Source organism: Choloepus didactylus, chromosome 1 (genome assembly GCF_015220235.1).
Source record: "Choloepus didactylus isolate mChoDid1 chromosome 1, mChoDid1.pri, whole genome shotgun sequence".
In the NCBI taxonomy this organism is placed as follows: Eukaryota; Metazoa; Chordata; class Mammalia; order Pilosa; family Megalonychidae; genus Choloepus; species Choloepus didactylus.
Genome location: NC_051307.1, coordinates 149,044,585 through 149,065,907, shown reverse-complemented (window position 1 = coordinate 149,065,907; position 21,323 = coordinate 149,044,585). Strand labels below are relative to the sequence as shown.

At 35.0% G+C, this 21,323-nt stretch overlaps 1 protein-coding gene and 1 non-coding gene across 4 annotated transcripts in view; both read right to left on the bottom strand.

Annotated features, from left to right (window-relative positions):
• On the bottom strand, nucleotides 1-107 carry LOC119510908. Its single transcript, XR_005212065.1, has one exon. It is a non-coding gene; the product is annotated as a U6 spliceosomal RNA (small nuclear RNA).
• A 7,047-nt stretch (nucleotides 108-7,154) lies between these two features.
• PLSCR5 (phospholipid scramblase family member 5) overlaps nucleotides 7,155-21,323 on the bottom strand; it is a 33,809-nt gene continuing 19,640 nt past the window's right edge. The window contains exons 7-9 of one of the 3 annotated variants that reach the window (XR_005217887.1): nucleotides 20,991-21,070; nucleotides 20,866-20,900; nucleotides 7,155-7,373 (exon numbers count right to left, since the gene is read on the bottom strand). Coding sequence is in view for 1 of the 3 variants with exons in the window: in XM_037843086.1 (XP_037699014.1) it covers nucleotides 21,032-21,070 (39 nt within the window). In the remaining 2 variants the exon portion in view is untranslated. Of the gene's footprint in view, nucleotides 7,374-13,813; nucleotides 15,071-20,335; nucleotides 20,901-20,990; nucleotides 21,071-21,323 lie in introns of those variants that run through there. The other 2 variants (XR_005217886.1, XM_037843086.1) reach the window with 2 other exon arrangements.

Here is a 21,323-nt window from a genome sequence, read left to right as displayed (position 1 = left end):
AAAAATATGGAATGCTTCAAGAATTTGCATGTCATCCTTGCACAGGGGCCATGCTAATTTTCTCTGCATCGTTCCAATTTTAGTATATGTGCTGCCAAAGCGAGGACAACAATTTTGGCCTTAAAAGATGAAGAGAGTTTGGACAGGCTGAAAAGAAGAAAAATGTAGTAGGGGAAGGGAAAAGCATAAATAAATCCAAGGACATGGGAGTTCCTGGAGCATAATTGAATTTAAAGAAAGCACATAAGTCTAAGATAAATTAGAACACAAATATTGTCTTTTTCTTTGCTTCAGGATTAAATTTCAAAAGTTTTGTTTTAATTTTTTAAAAGTGAGGTGTCACTGTCTTCCTCCCTTGTGAAATTATTATAGTGCAGTTTTTTGTTTGTTTGTTTGTTTTTAATGTTCATGACTATAGGAAGGGCAGCAATCAAAGTCTGGAAGCTGTATGGTGGTTCTTGGTGACTCTTTCGCCCTCTTCACTGTCCTATTTGCTGTTTGAATAGTGGAAATAGTCTATGCTGCAAAGGGTTTACATTTGGCATTCTCTGAAAGCGACAATCAGGTATTAAACAGTGAGAGATACACCTATATAATTACTTTTTGCATTCATAAGTGCATATGGTGGAGCCTATTTTATTGGCATAAAGAGGACTATTATATGCCTGTCAAGAATAGAAATGCTGGACTCGGGCAAGATGGCGGCATAGAGAGGAGTGGAAGCTAAGTAGTCCCCCTGGAACAACTACAAAAAAACAGAAACAACTAGTAAATAATCCAGAATAACTGCGGGGGGACAAACGAGACCATACACTCATCATACACCAACCTGAATTGGGAGGAATGCCTGAGAACACAGCATAAAATCTGTAAGTAAAACCGGCAGATCCAAGTCGCGAGACTCCATCCCCCATAGCCCGAGCTGCAAAGCCTCGTGGTGCCAGAGAGAAGCTCTCTCCCAGCAAGCGAATACAGCTCAGCTGAGCTCCAACTGGGGTTTTAAGTAGCGAGTGTGAACTGCTCACTACAGGTACGCATCCCCAAAAAACAGACAGAGGCTTTGGGTGACCACTGACCTGGGAGAGCCGGAGGGTTGCCTCAGACTGGGTCTGAAGGGGACTATCTGTTTCTTTTTTGGCTCAGTGGAGAAAGCCCCAGTCATTTTCAGTTTCCAGGGCCATGACTCTGGGAAGGGTGGAGACACCACAAGCAGAGAGCAGGACCACTGAAATGCTAATGACCTCCACCTGGGGGGTCTGTCTTCTCTAGGAGGAAAGGGGTGGGGCCCTTTCCATTCAGAACCAGACCCCAGAGCCTGAGGGAACATACCTCCTCACACCAGTCAAGAATTATAGGCTACCAGGCATCACCTGCTGGGCAGAAAAGCACAGTGACCCAAGGCATCAAAGGGTGGAGCAATTTTCTAAGACACACCCTCAGGGGAACCAGATACTGAATATTTCTTCCCTCTGGGACCAGAGCCTGTTCTGGTCTGGGAAAACCTGATTTGGATAACCAAGGAAACCATGCCTAGACAACAGAAAATTACAATCTACACTAAGAAAAACAAAGTTATGGCCCAGTCAAGGGAACAAATGTACACTTCAACTGAGATACAGGAATTTAAACAACTAATGCTAAATCAATTCAGAAAGTTTAGAGAAGATATTGCAAAAGAGACAGAGGCTGTAAAGGAAGCACTGGACATGTATACGGCAGAAATCAAAAGTTCAAAAAAACAACTAGTAGAATCTATGGAAATGAAAGGCACAACACAAGAGATAAAAGACACAATGGAAACATACAACAGCAGATCTCAAGAGGCAGAAGAAAACACTCAGGAACTGGAGAACAAAACACCTGAAAGCCTACACGCAAAGGAGCAGATGGAGAAAAGAATGAAAAAATATGAGCAATGTCTCCGGGAACTCAAGGATGAAACAAAGTACAATAATGTATGTATCATTGGTGTCCCAGAAGGAAAAGAGAAGGGAAAGGGGACAGAAGCAATAATAGAGGAAATAATTAATGAAAATTTCCCATCTCTTATGAAAGACATAAGATCGCAGATCCAAGAAGCTCAACGTACTCCAAACAGAAGAGATATGAATAGGCCTATGCCAAGACACTTAATAATCAGATTATCAAATGTCAAAGACAAAGAGAGAATCCTGAAAGCAGCAAAAGAAAAGCGATCCATTACATACAAAGGAAGCTTAATAAGACTATGTGCGGATCTCTCAGCAGAAACCATGGATGCCAGAAGGAAGTGGTGTGATATATTTAAGATACTGAAAGAGAAAAACTGCCAACCAAGAATCCTGTATCCAGCAAAGCTGTCCTTCAAATTTGAAGGAGAGCTCAAAATATTTTCTGACAAACAGACAATGAGAGACTTTGTGCATAAGACACCTGCCCTACAGGAAATACTAAAGGGAGCACTACAGGGTGATAGAAGACAGGAGTGCGTGGTTTGGAACACAATTTTGGGAGATGGTAGCACAACAATGTAAGTACACTGAACAAAGGTAATTATGAATACGGTTGAGAGAGGAAGGTGGGGAGCATGTGAGACACCACAAGAAAGGAGGAAAGATAAAGACTGGGACTGTGTAACTTGGTGAAATCTAGAGTATTCAACAATTGTGATAAAATGTACAAATATGTTCTTTTACGAGGGAGAACAAGCAAATGTCAACCTTGCAAGGTGTTAAAAATGCGGAGGCATTGGGGGATGGATGTAATCAGCATAAACTAGAGACTGTAACTAATAGAATCATTGTATTATGCTTCCTTTAATGTAACAAAGGTGATATACCAAGGTGAATGCAGATAAGAGGGGGGGATAGGGGAGGCATGTTAGACACTTGACATTGGTGGTATTGTCTGATTCTTTATTCTACTTTGATTTAAGGTTATTTTTCCTTTTGCTGCTTCCTAGCTGTCATTTTTTTTTCCTCTTTCTTTTGCCTCTCTACCTTCTTTGACTCTCCCTCCTGCCTTGTGGAAGAAATGTAGATGCCCTTATATAGATAGTGGTGAAGGTGGTGAACACATAAATGTATGACCATGCAGAAAACCATCGATTATTTACTTGGGATGGAATGTATGGTGAGTGAACAAAACCATATTAAAAAAAAATGGGTTGATGACAAAACCTCGAGGGCAATATACTGAGTGAAATAAGCCAGACACATTAGGACAATTATTGCAGGGTCTCACTGATAGGAACTAATTATAATATGTAAACTCATAGACATGAAATATAAGGTACCAAGATATAGGATGAGGCTTAAGAATGGGGAGTGGTTGCTTAGTATGAGCAGAATGTTCAATTAGGATGAACTTAAATGTTTGGAAATGAACAGGGGTGTTGGTAGCAAGATGTGAGAATAACTAACAGCACTGAATGGTGTGTGAGTGAGGTGGAAAGGGGAAGCTCAGAGTCATATATGTCACCAGAAGGAAAGTTGGATGTCAAAAGATGGGAATGTATAAAACTGAATCGTATGGTGGGCAATGTCCATGATCAACTGTACAAATACTAGAAATCGCTTCCATGAACCAGAACAAATGTATGACAATACAATTAGAAGTTAATAATAGAGGGGCATATAGGGAAGAACTATATACCTATTACAAACTATATATTACAGTTAGTAGCATTTCAACATTTTTTCATAAACAGTAACAAATGTACTGTATCAATACTATGAGTCAACAATTGAGGGGGGTTGGTTAGGGATGGGGAGGATTAGAGTTTCCTTTTCTTTTTTTCTTTTTTCATCTTTCACTTTATTTCTTGTCTGGAGTAATGAAAAGTTTCTAAAAATTGAACAAAAATTAAGTGTGATGGATGCACAGCTGTATGAGGGTACCCAGGGGCAAGTGATTGTACACTTTGGATCTTTGGATAATTGTATGGTATCTGAACAATCTGAATAAAAATGAGAACAAAAAAAAAAAAAAGAATAGAAATGCTTTACTTCTCCAAATGGAGTCGTAAGACTTTGTAGTAGTGTTTAGTTTGAAAATCAATCACCATATCTCTTTCTATAATATGGATTACACAATTTCTAATCCAATTGCCTTTGGTTTTGGCATTCATTTTTGAAAAATGTATATTATTTTACTATAAAGCAATTATAATGTAAAGCAATAATATAAAGCAAGATATAAAGCAATAAAATACAATGTTTTCACACATTTGACTCATTTAATAGTTGCATAATTTATACATAATGATTATTAAAGGACTGAAGGTAAGAAGGAAAGAACAAACTATTGTTTTATGGACTGTAAATGCTTTATAGTGTTATTTTTTTAGAATTTTGCATTATTTCAGAAATAGTGCTATTAAAATCTAAGAAGAGAATTAGCCATTTGCCAATTATTTATGTTGATTATTTGTGTGGATTACACATTTTAATTGTCCTAGTTTATAATGTTATGAAAAAAAACTGCAAATGAAAGATGTCTTTGGTTTTACTTTTTTTATATACAAATCTGACTCTTAATTCTTCTGACAAAGTGTGCAGCAGAATTATTAACCATATGTAAACCAAACAGTTATTCAAGTATATACTTTGTTTATGTATACTATACGTTGCTTTGCTCACTTTTTCACCTTTTTGTTAATGGTATTCTTATTGCTGATATTTGCCTTCATTTAAGAATTGAATGATTTAATATTTAGAACCTGATAACTATGCTATCTATTAATACTTCTAATAAAATATTCCTGGAAAGGAAGCTAAAACTCTTAGTGCAAATAGAAATTTTAGATTTCCTTTGGATAATAAAAATAAATCATAAGGATCCAAGACACATAGGAATATGTTTTCTTTCCATAAGTTCTTCCTTTTATTCCTTTTTCATAGTCTCTTGTTCTTTAATGGATGTATTGTTTTTTTCAGATTCTTCAATATTTATTAGAGCTTTGTTTTTGAAGTTTTTTGTTTCCTGGTTTACATTTGTTTCCTTTTTGGTCACTTGTTTTTTTGTTGTTGTTTGTTTGTTTTAACTTATCATGACTTATCCATTTCTTCTCATATCTGCTGGTTGTTTCTTCACTTATATTTAAAAACAGAAGACAGGCAACTGGTATCATTTCTTCCCTGCTGCTGTATTCCCATTTTTCTACTAGGTCTCTCCACCATTAGGGCTTAAACTGGAAGCTCACGTGTGAGCAATGCTCCTTCATAGTTAAGGTGAACGGATGCGAAAATCTGTCTTTGGATGCTAAATTTGGAGAACTTTACTCTGTAGCTTTTTTGGAAGCCATTCCAGCAACTTGAGAAACGTTAATTCTCCCAATGCAGTTAATTAAAAAAATTTAAGAGTTCTATTTATAATGCCTGATAGTATAATGCTGGGCTGTTTATGCTCATTTTATATAGGGAAAGGGAGGTGGGTGAGGGGCACTTGACTAGCATAATTTTTCAGCAGATTCACTTTCAATTAACTCTCTGCTTTTAGACAGTCTTCATTTTCTGACTTTACCTATCATTGTTGTCTATAAGCCAGTAAATTCCTTGGGATAAGGGCTTTTTTCCATTGCAGATTTTACATACGTGTATGGGTCTGCCTTTTCTGGTTGTTTTATTTATCAGCATCTTTATTTGCTGTAATTTTACTGGGGACTCAGGAGAGGAGGAGACAAGTTCTTATTTCCAGTGTGCTGTTTTGAACTGGAAGAGACATGTTCAGACACTTGTTTTAAAAAGATAAATCTAGAGATAATGTGGAGAAGGGAATGCAGGGAGAAGAAGGCTGGTTTTGGGAGATGAGTGAGCAGGTTCAGAAATACAGTAGTTATAGTAGAAATAGGAAGAAGAGAGAGAAGTAAGAGGTCATAAGAAGATAGAATTTATAGCATTTAGTGGCTAATTAAATATGAGGGATGGATTAAAGCAGAGGCAATTATCAAGAATAGCATCCCAGGTTTCTGGCTTGTGTAATTATTAATGAATTCACCAAAAAGAAATGCAGTAAGAAGAGAGGTTGGGAGCAGGAGTTCATTTCTTAATGAAATGTTTATTTCTTAATATTGGAGTGAAGATAATTGTCAGGTACCTGTCAGGAGAAAGAGCTAACTTGAAGTTTTGATTTGAAAATTGAAGCCATGAGTGCATGAGTTAACCCACTGAAACTATGTAGAATTAAAAAAAAAGAGAGAGAGGGTCAAAAGTAGAAGGAAGCCTTAGAATATAAAGGCTTAACAGTGGGAAAGAGGAAAAAAAGTCTACAAGGGAGAGAGTAGAACTGCTTAGAGAGCCAAGAAAAATAATAGTGGTTTTTTAGTTTGCTAAAGATGACAAAATGCAATATACCAGAACTGGGTTGGCTTTTACAATGGGGATTTATTAACTCACAAGCTCACAATTCTTAGACCTTGAAAATGTCCAAATGAAGACATTAACAGGTGATGCTTGCTCTCTGAAGACCAGCTGCCAATGATCCTCATCTCCTCTGTCACATGGCCAGGCACATGGTGATGTCTGCAGGTCTCTCCCTCCTGGGTTTCCTGGCTTTCAGCTTCTGACTGCTCTGTCTGTGGCTTTCTCTCTGAGCTTCCATGTTTTTCCCTCTTTTAGCTACTGTCTCTCTTAGCTTCTCTGACTTTTTTCTCTTTGTCTTCTCTCTGCCTTTTATCCTCTTATAGAGGATTCCAATAAGAGGATTAAGACCCACCCTGAATGAGGTGGGTCAGGTTTCAATTAAATTCAGATTTTATTCACCAAAAGATTGTTCTTGTAATGGGTCCACACCCACAGGAATGGATTAAATTCAAGAACATCATCATTTCTGGGTTATCCACAGCTTCAAACTACCACAAGTGTGATGCCATAGAAATTAGGAGATGAGAAAATTCTAAAATTTTGACTAAATACTTAATGACGCTAAATGCTAGTCAGTTAAAAGATATATGATTAATTTTTATTCCTTGGATTTAAGTTTTCAGATAGTATTATACCTTGAAGAGGGCAGTTTAAAGAGATTTTGTTGAGGGTTCTAATTTAGTGCATTTGAGTATGATAGAAAACAAGGAAGCAGATAAAACGAGGGGAGAATTTTTTTAATGTAGCAAATGTAACGAGTTAATATAAATAGATAGCTAATATCAGCAAACATGAGGATCTAGGGTGTAAAATGAAAGAGGTAGCAGCAGAAGGATTTAATTCAGCAGGTTGTACTTTAGTTTGCTGCAGAGACTTGTTGAATGGATCATAAGCAAAATCAATATAATAAAACTAATCCACCAAAATGGGTTGATACACTCGTAAGTCTGATGAGTAGCAGTTCTTCTAGAATCATAATCATGGACATTTGATTAACATGAGTTGAAATGTTAAGCCTCGTGTATTATTTTTCTGGAGTGATAGAAAAAGACAAAGAAAAAGTAAGGAATTATATGTAGGATATAGTTCCAACTTTTCAATGAATTGTCTTATATTGCTTACATGTAAATCCAGACATCATGGCTCCTTAGTAATTTCAGAAAATATGATGTACCAACTAAGGTCAGCAAATCAAATTTTAATTATTGAGAACCTAATTATAAAATTGGAGAATGATTCATAAGACAGCTGTATCCTGAGTTTTACATATTGCATTTATTTAAAATTATGTCTTTTGATCATGCTAAGAGTAGAAATTGTTTCTACTTGTGTGTTTCTAATTGGAGATGGTGAACTAAATATATTATCATTTCTGTAAGGTAATTTTAATTCAGATAAGCATTAGGAATGTCACATATCTATTTAGCGATACATTTATTTAAAATGCAATGATAGGCTTGGATCCTTGGAAAATATCCTAGTAATATAAATATTATATTATTAGATACCAATTGATTTCAGAATATAAATTTTGCTCTATTTATTATCTTGACAAAAAGATATTTTTCTCACCTTGGGTACTAATGCCCTATTGACATCATTCCTAGTCAGACTTCTACTGAATTATGTGAGTAGAATATTATTGGGCTGAAATTTAACCTTTGTTGGTTGTCATAATAAACCTCAGCAAACCTGGTATATCTTTTGCTGAAAGGTTGGCTATTATGACAAATCAATCAATGAAACCAAATGGAAATAGATATGTGTCATATATGAACTCGTTTAGAAAATAATAAAAGAAAATGTTAGAATTAGTCATAATGAAAAAGAGAGGGGGCTTGTTAATTTATCTTTAAATTTTTTTCCTGTGAAAAAAATTATTCCTTAGAAAAATCTGAATAATTTGTTTTTAAAAATAGCTACACTTAAAATATTATTTGTATTGTATAAAATGGACTTGTACCAATATTTATAAAGTATAGAAATAAATAGAGTACTAATCAATTCCCATTATTGCTGTCCTTACTCTGAAATAACCACTATTACAATTTTGGTATCTATTTCCTAGATTTTTATATTTAAGAACACCCTTTCTTGATTATTTTTGTTTTTACAAAAGTGAATCATACTTCTGCAAAGTCACTTGTTCTTACTCTATCTACTATATTATAGATATTTTCCACTCTCTCTTTCTACTCTCTCTCAAAAATATATTAATCTATCTCATTTTAAGGAAAGAGAATTCCATTCTATGTATGAACCATCAGTTATTAACCAGTTCACCATCAGTAAGCATTTAGGATGTCTCCATTCATGTTATTATTGAATATTAAAACAATGTAGCAATAAGCACCCTGGTACATATATATCTTTGAAGACTTTGGAAATTATTTAATACATCTATGGGATAAATTCCAAGAAAACAAAATTGCTTTTCCAACTAATACATACATTTAAAATTTTACACTTGATGCCAAAATCTTCTCTTATTAATTATACTGATTCACACTCTCACAAAGAGTGTATAAACAGGGCTGCTTTCTTGACCCTTTGATAGCAATTGATAATTCAAAAACTTGGATCTTTTCTAGTCTGATTCATTCCTTTAACTGACAATTTTAACATAATTTCATTTTTACTGGCCATTAATATTTGTTTTTAGTGATTTTTATGTTTTGTGTTATGCTTATTTTTTTAAAAGTCTTTCCTTATTATGAGGAAAGTACTTTAGTACTTTTTACTAAAAAAGTACTTTGACTTTTTCATGTTGCAATCTTTTTCTTTTCCTTTTTCTAAATTCATGTTGCATTTTGCACAACAGAAAATTTTAATCTTCTTTAATTTTATGGCTTTAATTTTATATCTAGATTCATGTTTGTATGTGGTCTAAAATAATACTTTGATTTTTCTAAATGGTTTTATCAGTTAGCAATATTTTCAGCTTCATGTTTCAGTCCACCTAAATACTTGTAGATTAAGCAATAAAATCATTAATGATCCTACTTAAGAATCTGGGAATAAGTCAAGGACAGAAACATAAGCTTCATTATGGTATTCAAGACCCATGCCATTCTATTTTTTGGGTTCTCTTCCTTAGAGTATTAGCTTGTTGACTAATCATAAGATTGTTGTTATATGTCTAGACACCATATCATGTTCCAAGGAGGAAGACTCAGGCAGAAAAATAAAGCCTGCCACATCTGCCCCTTTTAACAGAAAAGCAAGTGCTTTACTGGAAGTCCTCTTGACTTGTTTCATTGACAAGATTTGTGTTTCAAGGGCATCTTTAGATACAAGGAAGCTGAGAAAGTAATTAGTTTTAGAGTAGACCTAGGTCTATAGAAGGAAGACCTAAATACTGACTGCCATCCTTTTAAATATATATCTAGAAAACACTGATATGGCTTTTAGATGATTGCATAGCTGCACAGCCACTATAGGAAATAGGAAATTTAACCTTTACATTTTCTTTCCTGTCTCTCTCAAACACATGCCACACACACATTGTCTCCATAGCTGAAACTGGCAAGAAAGAGGTGAGTTGGAAGTGAACTAGTCAGCCAAGATTGGCTTCATATTGGCTAATTTGATATCCTTAGTAGAATTTATTGAATGATTATTCAATAAATAAACATCCTAACCTCTTGCTTTGAAAAACCTCCTTTATTGTATATTAACTTCCCATACAGAGTAAACATCAGTCTATGCCTGGACATACTCCAGAGATTTTGTTTTTCATTTTAATTCTTACCTGAGGATGCAACTGTTCAAATATCTCTAGTTCTACTCTGAGAAAAAGTCCTGAAAACCAATAATATTCCTGTGGTTCTGTGACTTGGTTGATAAGGAATTATGCAGACACATATATATACTCCCATTTATGAATGCAAGCCTCTTTCTCCCAACTGTTTGGTAGACCAGAACTCTCCCTAGCCAGAACAGATAGGGTAACCCAACTCAATAGAGCATCCAACTAACATAATCCAGAAACCTATTCAGGGAAGAATTTTGCCACAGGGAATGAATAAATGCTGCTGGGTTTTGATCATGATCATATGGTTTCCTTAGACTTCTACCTAGGAGCTTAAAATTTCTCTCAAATCTTTATAATTCCACTGTTGGATCAGAAGATTTAGCACATGCTTGTGAAGGAGTGAATTACAAATTTAAAATACCTTAGAGCAGACCTATGTCCTTCTGTCATTATTTTAAACACATATCTAAAAAATTGTAAGGCTTTGTGTGATTTGTATACCTGTGCTTCTGCTACAGAAAATAGGAAATTTAACCTTTTCCATTTCTCTCTGTCTTTCTGTTTCTTTCTCTGCATCTGTCTCATACTTGCACACACACGTCGCCTGTAATGAGTTTTGATTTTACATAAAGTGAGTCACAGTTCTGTATACTTTTGCAGAATAACTTTTTTTCTCTAGCTACAATATTACAGATTTTTTTTATCCTATCTACCTCTCTATTCTACCTATCATCTATCTGATTAGTACTCTCATTTAAAGAAAAGAGAATTCCATTCTATCTGTGAATCCTCATTTATTAAACAGTTCACCACTGTTGAGCATTTTACATATTTATTTATAGTCTTTTTTATATATATTCTGGTATGGTAAAAATATCTGTGGGCATAAAGTAAAAGAAAATGATTTAATTTTTCTACTTCTCAGTTTCTAAGTCTTCAAAACATGGAACCTATACTCCAATGTTCTCTGCAAATTTTCTTTGAGTCCCTACTCAGATCATATGTCTGGAAGTACTTTGAGAAACTCTAAAGAATTCTACAAATATACACTGGTACCACTATTTTATTGTTATCTCACATTTAGTATATTTGAAACAGGGATTAAAGAAAATAGACTGGGGATCTCCTTCGGGATGCCAAAGGGTCATGATTGTACTACAAAGGGTTCAGGCCAAAGGGGAGTATGTGTAGGTGACATAGAACCAGATTACTGAAGCTTTTGAGTAGTTGAATATTTGGGATTTGGACTTTAAAATAAAATTTGTACTACTTTGTCAGGATAAGATAGGAAGTTGTTTATGACACTGGCTGCACATTAGAATTACCTGTGTAAATTTTTTAAAAACAAATACACTGGCCAGAAGAAACTGCTAGGGATTTTGACTTAATCGATCTGGAATGAGGCTTGGATACTGGTATTAAAAAAAAAAAAAAAATCCCCAATATGATTTAAACCTGCAGCCTGGGTTGTAAATAGCTCATACAGAATAAAGTTGATTTCTCTTTATTTTGTATTGCTTTTTTCCTGCTTCTATCTCCACCCCATTTCTAGATAGAATATTTATTGTGGTTTTTGTGTTCCTGTGACTTCATTATCTTAAAAACAGATTTAGAAATAGTGAGGCATTTGCATCCATAGTCAGACCTACTCACCGTTGCTTGCTGACCTTGAATCACCAAACCAGGAAGAGCAGGGCTTCATTATTTTTCTTGCATCTGCCTATAAATTTCATGTGAAGATGATTAAGAGGCAACATGCAAATGATCAAAATGAAGAGATTTCCTGCAGAATTTTAAGTAATCTCAGATTGTGTGTAATGATTGTTTAGCTCTTAAGTGGGGAACAGATCATCACATTGGGAATCTACTTTCAATTATGGACTTCCTCCTTACGGTTGCCTTTATTGAAATATTTGATAAATCAATGCTACTTAGTTTCCTTGGAAAAAACTAGGAATGTATGCATTCACTAAATTGCATGAAACTGTATTCAGTACTGTTCATCAGAAATAGTATTTACTAAACTCTTGTGGCGTGCTTTACGCATCAATCAACTTGGTCTCTTTCTCATTTGATAAGAAAAATAACACTAGCGTTCACCCTCTCACACCCAAATCAGTCTGTTTTGTTTCCCAAATTATAGAAAAGACAAAGTCAAAACTCAATCGAAATTTGTATTTTCATGATTCTGCTGGTGTAGCTAAACCGAGAGCTGTAATAATTAATGTGAACTGTTGCTGCCACCTGCAGCATGAAAGACTTATTAAAAAGTATGTATTACATACACGCATATAACTGGATATGAAACAGTATGCTTGTTTTTAAAAAGGAAGAACTTTTTATTTCTCTATTTGCCTTTCTATGTATTTTCCGTTGCTAGCCTTCAACATACTTAATAAAAGAATGTATTTGAAAACATTCAGTGTACTTGAGAATATGGTATATGTGCCAAAATGAATACTGAGATTATATTAATTAATTATTTGCTTACGCTAAATGAAAGTTGAAAAACAATCATGTGAGAGACAAATATTTACAATTTAGTGAAAACAGGAAATATTTATAAATCTATATTTTCAAAGTTTGATTTTTAATTACTCCAATATCACTTAAACCTTTTCCCAAAAAGATTTTTTTCAAGTTTGCACACTGACTGTATAATCTTTTATATGTATAGGAGAGTGTCCACAGAGATATCTATAAAAATACCAACACAGACATACTGTCAGTGGCTGAAAGATTTTCAGTTGTTGTTTATACATTGCTACTCTCATAGCATATACTATTGGTGAGAATGAAAGAGCTTAGAGGACCTCTCTCCTAGATTACCAAGTTCTTTCTCAGTCTATGTATTTTAAAAGTTCTTCTGCTATCTCTTATTTACTGACATTCTCACCATAGGAAGTAAACAAGATGCTAGCAGCTTTGTAAATCTGGCAAGTTATTTCTCTTTTTTGAGCATCAATTTCTTCATCTGTGTATCTGGGCTTATAATAATGATTTTGCTGGCTGTATTGAAATTAGATGAAGAAATGTATGTTAGAAGTCTAGCGTAGTGCCCAACACATGCCCTTTAATGCTAGGTTTTATGTATTCAAGAAAAGTGCAACATATTTTAGCTTTGTTTCAGGCAAAATCCTAAAGTTTCATAATATTTGAAATATCAACTTGATGTGTAAAATCATATATTTATTATTAAAAAAGAAATGCCTTGAAAACACATTTTCAGTTATTTTGGTAATAATACCTGGCAGATATTTATAAAATATCAACTCAGAAAAATCTACTAGGGCTTTCTTCTTTTATTTTCCAAGTTTTCAATTACTTTATATTTTCTTTTTAAAATAAATAATTATTTTTAATTATTTAATTTAAATTATTTTAATTTGTGATTTCTAAATTTTTATACCCGAGCATTTATGGTAAGCCATGAAATGTATCATTAAGTACAATACTGACCTTTTTTTGTCATTCTTTAAATTTATTTATAAATCAGCTGTTTGGACCACAGAACATTGTCTCATAGAAACAGTGCTGCAACAGTCATTGGAGACTGGAAACAGATCACAAATATTTGTTAAACTCACCAAAATACTGTTTTTTTTCTTTATCTCTTCTCTTTTTACTTTTCAGTTCTCATAAGAAACTGTTTTTATTTACTATCATCAACCAGAAGACACAAAATAAAACAACATTAAAATAGAAATAGAAAATCAACATGATGAAAAAGAAAAACACATTGATTGAAGGGTCACTATGGTAAATCAAGTTCTATACTTTTTTAAAAGGTTATTGTTCTGTTATTCTTGAGATAGGTGGTGGTATTGTTGAACTAGTAAGTGTTTAACATCTGTGCACTTTGGATCATCTTAAGCCAGCTGGCTCCTTTATGGCAAAAATCTCATAGTGTAAGAAAATCCATTTGCATTTAGAGAATTTTTATTCAAAAGACTTTTCCTTCTAAGATAATTCACATATTTCAAAGCATAAATATAAGGAGAGATTAAAAAACAAAATTAAATTTTTTAAATTTATTTCTGAGTATGAGAATGTCAAAATATCATAAACAATATTTTCCTCTTCCCGTAATTAACAATTAGAGAGATTATGACGTAGAACAAAAAACACAAGAATAAGAGGAAATTGTGGTCTTGAAAGTTTATTTCCTTTTCTGTTTTTTCTCTTCCTGATAATAAAAAATTATTATATGTGTATATAAACTTCTATTTAAGGCTCAAATGCATCAGAATTTCATTGAAGTGCTATCTACATTGTTTAGGCTGTAACCTGAGTCTTCAAATCATGTACCAAAATGTCTGTTTTGTAGAGGAGTATGGGTGCTTTATGTAATCAGTTTTAGTCTTCTTTGTTCAGGATATTATGGAGTGGGAAGGATACCTCCCCTCTAAAGTTTCTATCCACCCACCATAAATGGCGTTGAAGTCTTACTCTTTCATGCCTTCATGTACATTCTTTTATCATGGCATCTGTAATTCTGAATTGCACGTGTTTTGGTGTTGCCATACTTTCAGATTCCTGCAACAGACACTGGCACTAGACAGAAACTGAGGAGTTATTCTTGAGTTCTTAATACACCTTAATGTCCATGTCCAATCAAGTGCCAGATTTTAATTCCCCTTCCTTGCCATGACTTACAAAACGCTGTATGGTCTAGTCACTAGCCACCTTCCTCTTGCAACTTATACCCTTCTCCCTCTTGCTCACTATAATCCTGTCACACAGACTTCCTGTGTTCCCTAAATTTGCCCAGCCTGCTCTTTACTCAGAGACTTTGCACTTGTTTTTCCATCTTCTTAGAATTCTCAGTAAATGTTCTTTGACTTGCTTCCTTATTTGGTGGTGGTGGTGGTGGTGGGGTCTCTGCTCAAATGTAAAAACACCTCCAATTTCTTTCTGTTTCTTTATCCTGAATTATTTTTCTTCATAGTGTTGAGAATATAAAGTTCCCACCCTCCTAGGAAAGAGATGATTGTTATCACCATGCAATGAGTTATAATCAGAAGTAGTATTAAACATGTTTAATCATTTAATGACAGTTTCACAGCAGTACACACGCTTCTAAAGTGTATCAACCAGTGGCATCCCCTCCATCTCACTTCTGAGAGTCAGCTAATCAGAGCTTCACTCCAGTGAACAAATTTCTGAAAGTCAGCCAGTCAGCAACAGTCTTATTCTGGTAAACATGTTTCCATGGCATGTAAATCAACACACCAGCTTCTAACAGCCATACTTCCCAAAGCCCTATAAGCCTATAAGATAAGCTTTCTTCTTTGCTTTGAAACTGTTTTTCACAAGCACATTTCTCCCCTTATTTAAGCAAACAGCAAATACAGCTTCGTGTTTTAGATAGAGTGTTAGACTCTTCACTGTTGTTTATCATCACATATGATTACATTTTTTGTTATCTGTTGGTTTATTATCTGCCTCTATTCGAATGCAAGCTCCACAAAGGCAGGTACCCTGTTCCTTTTGTTTACTGCTGTACCTTAATGATGACATCAGTGCCTCTGGACCTAGTATGCACTCAAAAAATATTTGCTGAACGAATCTTTAAAGTAGAGGCAATGTGCTATTTGACATAATATCCTCAGGCCAAATCTTATACATAGTTCCGTAAAATATAACTTGAATGAATGAATGAACTCATTCATTCATTCATTGTTTTTGCATGTTTTAAAATATTTCTTAGGGACATTCTTGAAATAAACCAGAGATCAGTCATCTCTCTGTTCAGAAATATATTAGATGAAAAGATGCCACCTGCCCATTTGACATCTCCTTTTGGAAGAATTAAAGACAATATGAATTCAACATGCCTAAAACTGAATCCATGCTCTTTTCCTCAAAACTAGGTCCTCTTCTTATGTTCCCTCTGTAAGAAGATGTCAGAAGCCAAAAATTGCTTTTCTCCCTCAAATCCCCATTTTCAACCCAACATATACCTTCAACCTACATATACCTTGAACCTGCTCATTTCTCTCCCTTTGTAGGACTTCCATGTTAATCCAAGCCACCATCACCTGTCACCTAACCTACTACAGTAACCTACTAACTGGCCCATGAGCATCCTCTCTGGCCCTCTCACCAATCTAAACTTTACTCTGCATCATCAACTCTCACCTTAGAAACTTTCACCAGATGCTTTTGCTAATAGGACAGATTCTGAAATCTTTAACATGGCCTACAGGATCTTTTTATCCTCTTCTTGCACCACATTCCACTTCACCGTCTGAACTCAGTCACACTGCCCTTCTCGTTTTAGATATTGAGTGTTAGACTATTCATTGGTGTTTATCATCACATATGATTATATTTTTGTATTCTGCCTCTATTAGTTCCAACAGGAACTTGAAATTGTCTTGTCCTGCTCTTCCCCCATCACAGTGCCTTTGTGAATGTTAGAACCTCAGCCTAAAATATTCTTTTTTCTCCTCTTTATTTATCTCTTTTCTATTCTTCACATATTAAACCCACCATCGTTCCCTCATTCCCTGACCAGGTTAAACACCCCTTCCTTAGCCTCTTGTCCATCTCCTTTAAACACTTCCCATGTTTGAAATCTAACCTTTGTTTGTATCTTTATTAGATTAATTGCAATGTCTTCAACAAATTTTTGTTTTGCTTCATAGGAGAAGGGAATGTATCTATTTCTGGCATATAAGAGGGAGTCAGTAATTATTTATTAAATGAATGAATTAAACTATGAATGGGAGGCATTTGAACCTTGTCAAATCTTTCCTGATACATCTTGGAGGACACAGAGATGGAGTCTGCCCTCCAACTGCCTAATGGAGCCCAGGAAAGGCAGTTAACCAGGAAAGTGATGCAGGCAAGACCTGCGTCATTCCAGAGCCTTAGAATTTCACTGAAAATCAAAGGTCTTGTTAGTCTCTCAGGGACTTATGTTTGGTGAAAAAGAGAAAAGCAGAGCATAGAAGAGATAGAAAGAATAATTTCACTTTAATAAGATGGGCAGATAGGATGGGTCCTAGTTTGTTGTGGTATGGGTATGCCCCTTCAGGAACAAAGCATGGTAGCAGGTTTTTATAAAAATGAGGTCAAACCAAAAGGGGGAAGCAAAATGAGACGAAATAGTTTCAGTGGCTGAGAGATTCCAAATGGAGTCGAGAGGTCACTCTGGTGGACATTCTTATGCACTATATAGATAACACCTCTTAGGCTTTAATGTATTGGAATAGCTAGAAGTAAATACTGAAACTACCAAACTCCAACCCAGCAGTCTGGACTCCTGAAGACAATTATATAATAATGTAGATTTCAAGGGGTGACAGCGTGATTGTGAAGACCTTGTGGATCACACCCCCTTTATCTAGTGTATGGATGAGTGGAGGAATGGGGATAAAAACTAAAGGACAAATGGGGTGGGATGGGGGGATGATTTGGGTGTTCTTTTTTCACTTTTATTTTTTATTCTTGTTCTGGTTCTTTCTGATGTAAGGAAAATGTTCAGAGATAGATTGTGGTGATGAACACATAACTATGTTATCATACTGTGGACAGTGGATTGTATATCATGGATGATTGTATGGTGTGTGAATGTATTTCAATAAAACTGAATTTAATTAAAAAAAATGAGGTCAAATTAAAATTTTTTTATCTTTAGTGGTTCTCCAGTATATGTAGACATGAACTAGCTCTTTCCACTATTTTTAGGATTTGCTTAAATATCTTTAAAAAATTAGAAGCTATTTTTCATATAAAAATACAGTATTTACAAGTGGCTTTTTCTTTTTCCTATTCCTGCCCTATTATGAAAGTCAACTGATACTGTTGTGAAAACCTATTATAAAAACTTTTCATTTTAGAAATCCAAAGTAAAGGACAAGAAGAAGATCATCTTTAGGAAGCAAATTTGGGGCATGGGACAGGAGTATAGGGTAAGGAGGGGGAAAAACAAATTCTCAGACATAACCTTTAATACACTGCCTGATATATTGCTTTGTTTCCATTTCATTTTGTTACCCCAACAGGAATTCATGTAAAGTGTGGTGCCTGGCATGTAATAAGTCCTCGGAAAATGTTAGCTATTGTTCTCTATATTATTAGTTAATTAGGCATCAGCTTTAAAAATACAATTTCCTTCAGTTGGTTATAAATGACCATAAATCATACACACCTTCATTGAAAAAGTTTAAGGGAAAAGAGAAGAATTTCTAAGTTCCCCTGAACCATCACCATAACTCTGCAAGGTAGCAGGTGGGAAGAAACCACTGTTCAGAAAGGCTAAGTGCTAAGTTTAAGGCTGCACAGCTAGCAAACAGTAGAGCTAAATTCAGAGTGACGGCTTTCACACAGCAGGACTCCCTCTTCCCCTCATGAACACCTTGCCTCCAACATGTGGGTAATACCAGCTACACTGGAGGAATGGAAGGTATGACTGGAAGAAAGTTGAGTGTTGTTTTGAAGCTTGGTGATTTTTGATGGATGGGGTATAGACTGCTCTGCCCCATGAGAAGACCTCTTATGGTTGACTGAGGCAATATATATTTTCTGCATGCCAAGGGAAGGGATTGTCAGAAAAGGTGTAAAGTAAGGACAAAGAATGCTAAAGGAAACTTAACCAGAAAATGGTGGTGGACACTTTTCCTTTCCATCATACAAGAAACTGTTATGGACCCCAGAAGAGCCATGATCTTGTAATCCAATCTTATTACTTTTGATTGAGTGCTTCCATTGAAATGTGAATCACCCAACAGTGGATGAGAACTTTGATTAAATTATTTCCATGAAGATGTTACCCTGCCCATCCAGGGTAGATCCTAATTAGATTGCTGGAGTCCTTTCCTCTGGAGGAGGAATTCAGAGAAGCTGAGAAGGACATTTTGGAGAGAAGTTAAGATATGTAATCCAGAGTTTGCTCCCAGGAGAAACTAAGAGCCGACAGACACAGACACAGACACAGACACTTGGGGACACTGGAAGATGCAGACAGTAGGATGTTTGGAGATGCTAAGCTTGGAGATGAAGCCCAGAGTTTGCCCCACAGAAGCTAGGTGAGGAACCACAGATGCTTAAAGAGAAAGCCACTGGAATCAGAAGCTGAAGCAATGCAACCCAGAAGCAAAAGACCAGCAGACACCAGCCACATGACCTCCCAGCTGACAGAGGTTTTCTGGGTGCCATTGGCCTTACTTTAGTGAAGGCATCCTCTTGTTGATGCCTTAGTTTGGACAATTTTATGGCCTTAGTACTGTAACTTTGTAACCTAATAAATCCCCTTTTGTAAAGGCCAATCCATTTCTGGTATTTTGCATAATAGCAGCGTTAGCAAACCGGAACAACCACCTTGCCTCCAACATGTGGATAATACCAGCTACCCTGGAGGAATAGCAGGTATGACTGGAAGAAGGTTGAGTGTTGTTTTGAAGCTTGGTTATTTTTGATGGATGGGTTCTACACTGCTCTGCCCCACAAGAAGAACTCTTATGGTTAACTGAGGCAATATATATTTCCTGCATGCCAAGAAAATGGATTATCAGAAAAGGTATAAAGTGAGGACAAAGAATGCTAAATGAAACTGAACCAGAAAATGGTGAAGAGACACTTTTCCTTTCAATCTTACAACATAAAGCCCCTACTATCCCCAGAATCTGGAACTAAATTGATATTTGTAGGCTATTTTGGGAACTTAACTACCATATATGTTATTTCTAGATTCTTCCTTTCAAACAGCCAATTTAGTGACAGCTGCTTGGAACCCACTCCCTCTTCTAAGTGGGAAACTGCCTGGAGTTTCTCTAACACCTTTATATGTGGAGCGATATTTAGGTAGTATTTTTATAATTTCTAAAGTAGAGCCTGAAAGTCTACATGGCACCTTGCTTAAAACAAATCCATTCCTCCTTTCTGGAAAGGGGAGAAAACTTATCATTATTCATTGAGAAAGAAATTTTCCTTTCATGTGGGCTTTGGAAATACTTGGATAACTAGGGCATATTAACCTGGAGGACTCCAAAAATATTAATATGGGAGGTATTCATTAATTAAATTTACTGTACTCCCTGACTTCTGCATTTGTCTCATGGATTAAGTTTTGTTTGTTCTTGTTTTTTTTTTCCCCCAATGTCTAGAGTTTCTCCATTGTTCAGTCTTAGATCCTTTTATTGACTGAACTTTCACTGCAACTAAATATAATTCCTGATATATGCCTCTGCATTTACTAAAGTAGAAGTCTGTTTATATGCTTATTTAAGTCTCTGGCATGGGTAGGTATTTAAACCATACTTTTATTTGTAAATATTAGCTTCTCTGTGGAATGTATATGAGCCTCTTGCCCCTAGAATGAATTGCTTTTGTCTATCTTTGTCCTCATCTTTACACATAATATTTACCAAACACTTAACTTTTCCAATGTAAACATATCTCACTACGATAAGAAAACTGAAAAACAAAGTCAAAAGAGAAAACTTTTGAAAACGTATCTTTAAAATCCAGTCCTTTTGATTAGTAATTACCCTTACTACCAGACAAACTTCAAAGTGTTCTCTAAACATTGAATTTTCATCAGTGATGCTGAAAGCCTCAGTTCTCATCTTTCATGCTTACCCATGCAAGAACTTCAAAAGGATACAAAGAAAGAATGATAATCTCTCAAAGCAACTTTGTGCTCAAGCCAATAATTGTGTGTTTAGCTATCATGAATTCACAACTAGATAATTACCTCATCAGATTATGTTTTAATAAATATCACAATTAAAATTTTGTTACAAAAAAAAACAAATACTTAACCCATTCAGAAATGAAATCCTGAGCCCAAGGGATTTCTAGAAGAAAATGAAAAAGAATTATTAGATAACATCAAATATAGACATCTTCAAAGGGAAAGAGATCATTTAAACTTGCCTTTTACTTACTGAAATAAGTTCCGCATATTTTATTTTCGTCATCTTGCTTGTTATAATCCAGCCAGTGAATGTTCAAAGAACATAAAATCCTACAAATAAGTAAACTGTGAATATGAGTGAATTTACAAAAAGGCAACAATTAAGATAAAAAGCCTGAATGCAAGCTTTGATTATGTAAAGCAATTATATTTCTCAGTGGTGTCCCAGCAACATGTGATTTATCAGTAGGAAAAAAATCAAAAAGTTCTAAGCTTCATGATAATTATACATCTAATTTTCAGAATACAAGTAATTTGGGAACCTCATCTGAATCAGTATGATATCACCAGTCAAATTTTGGGT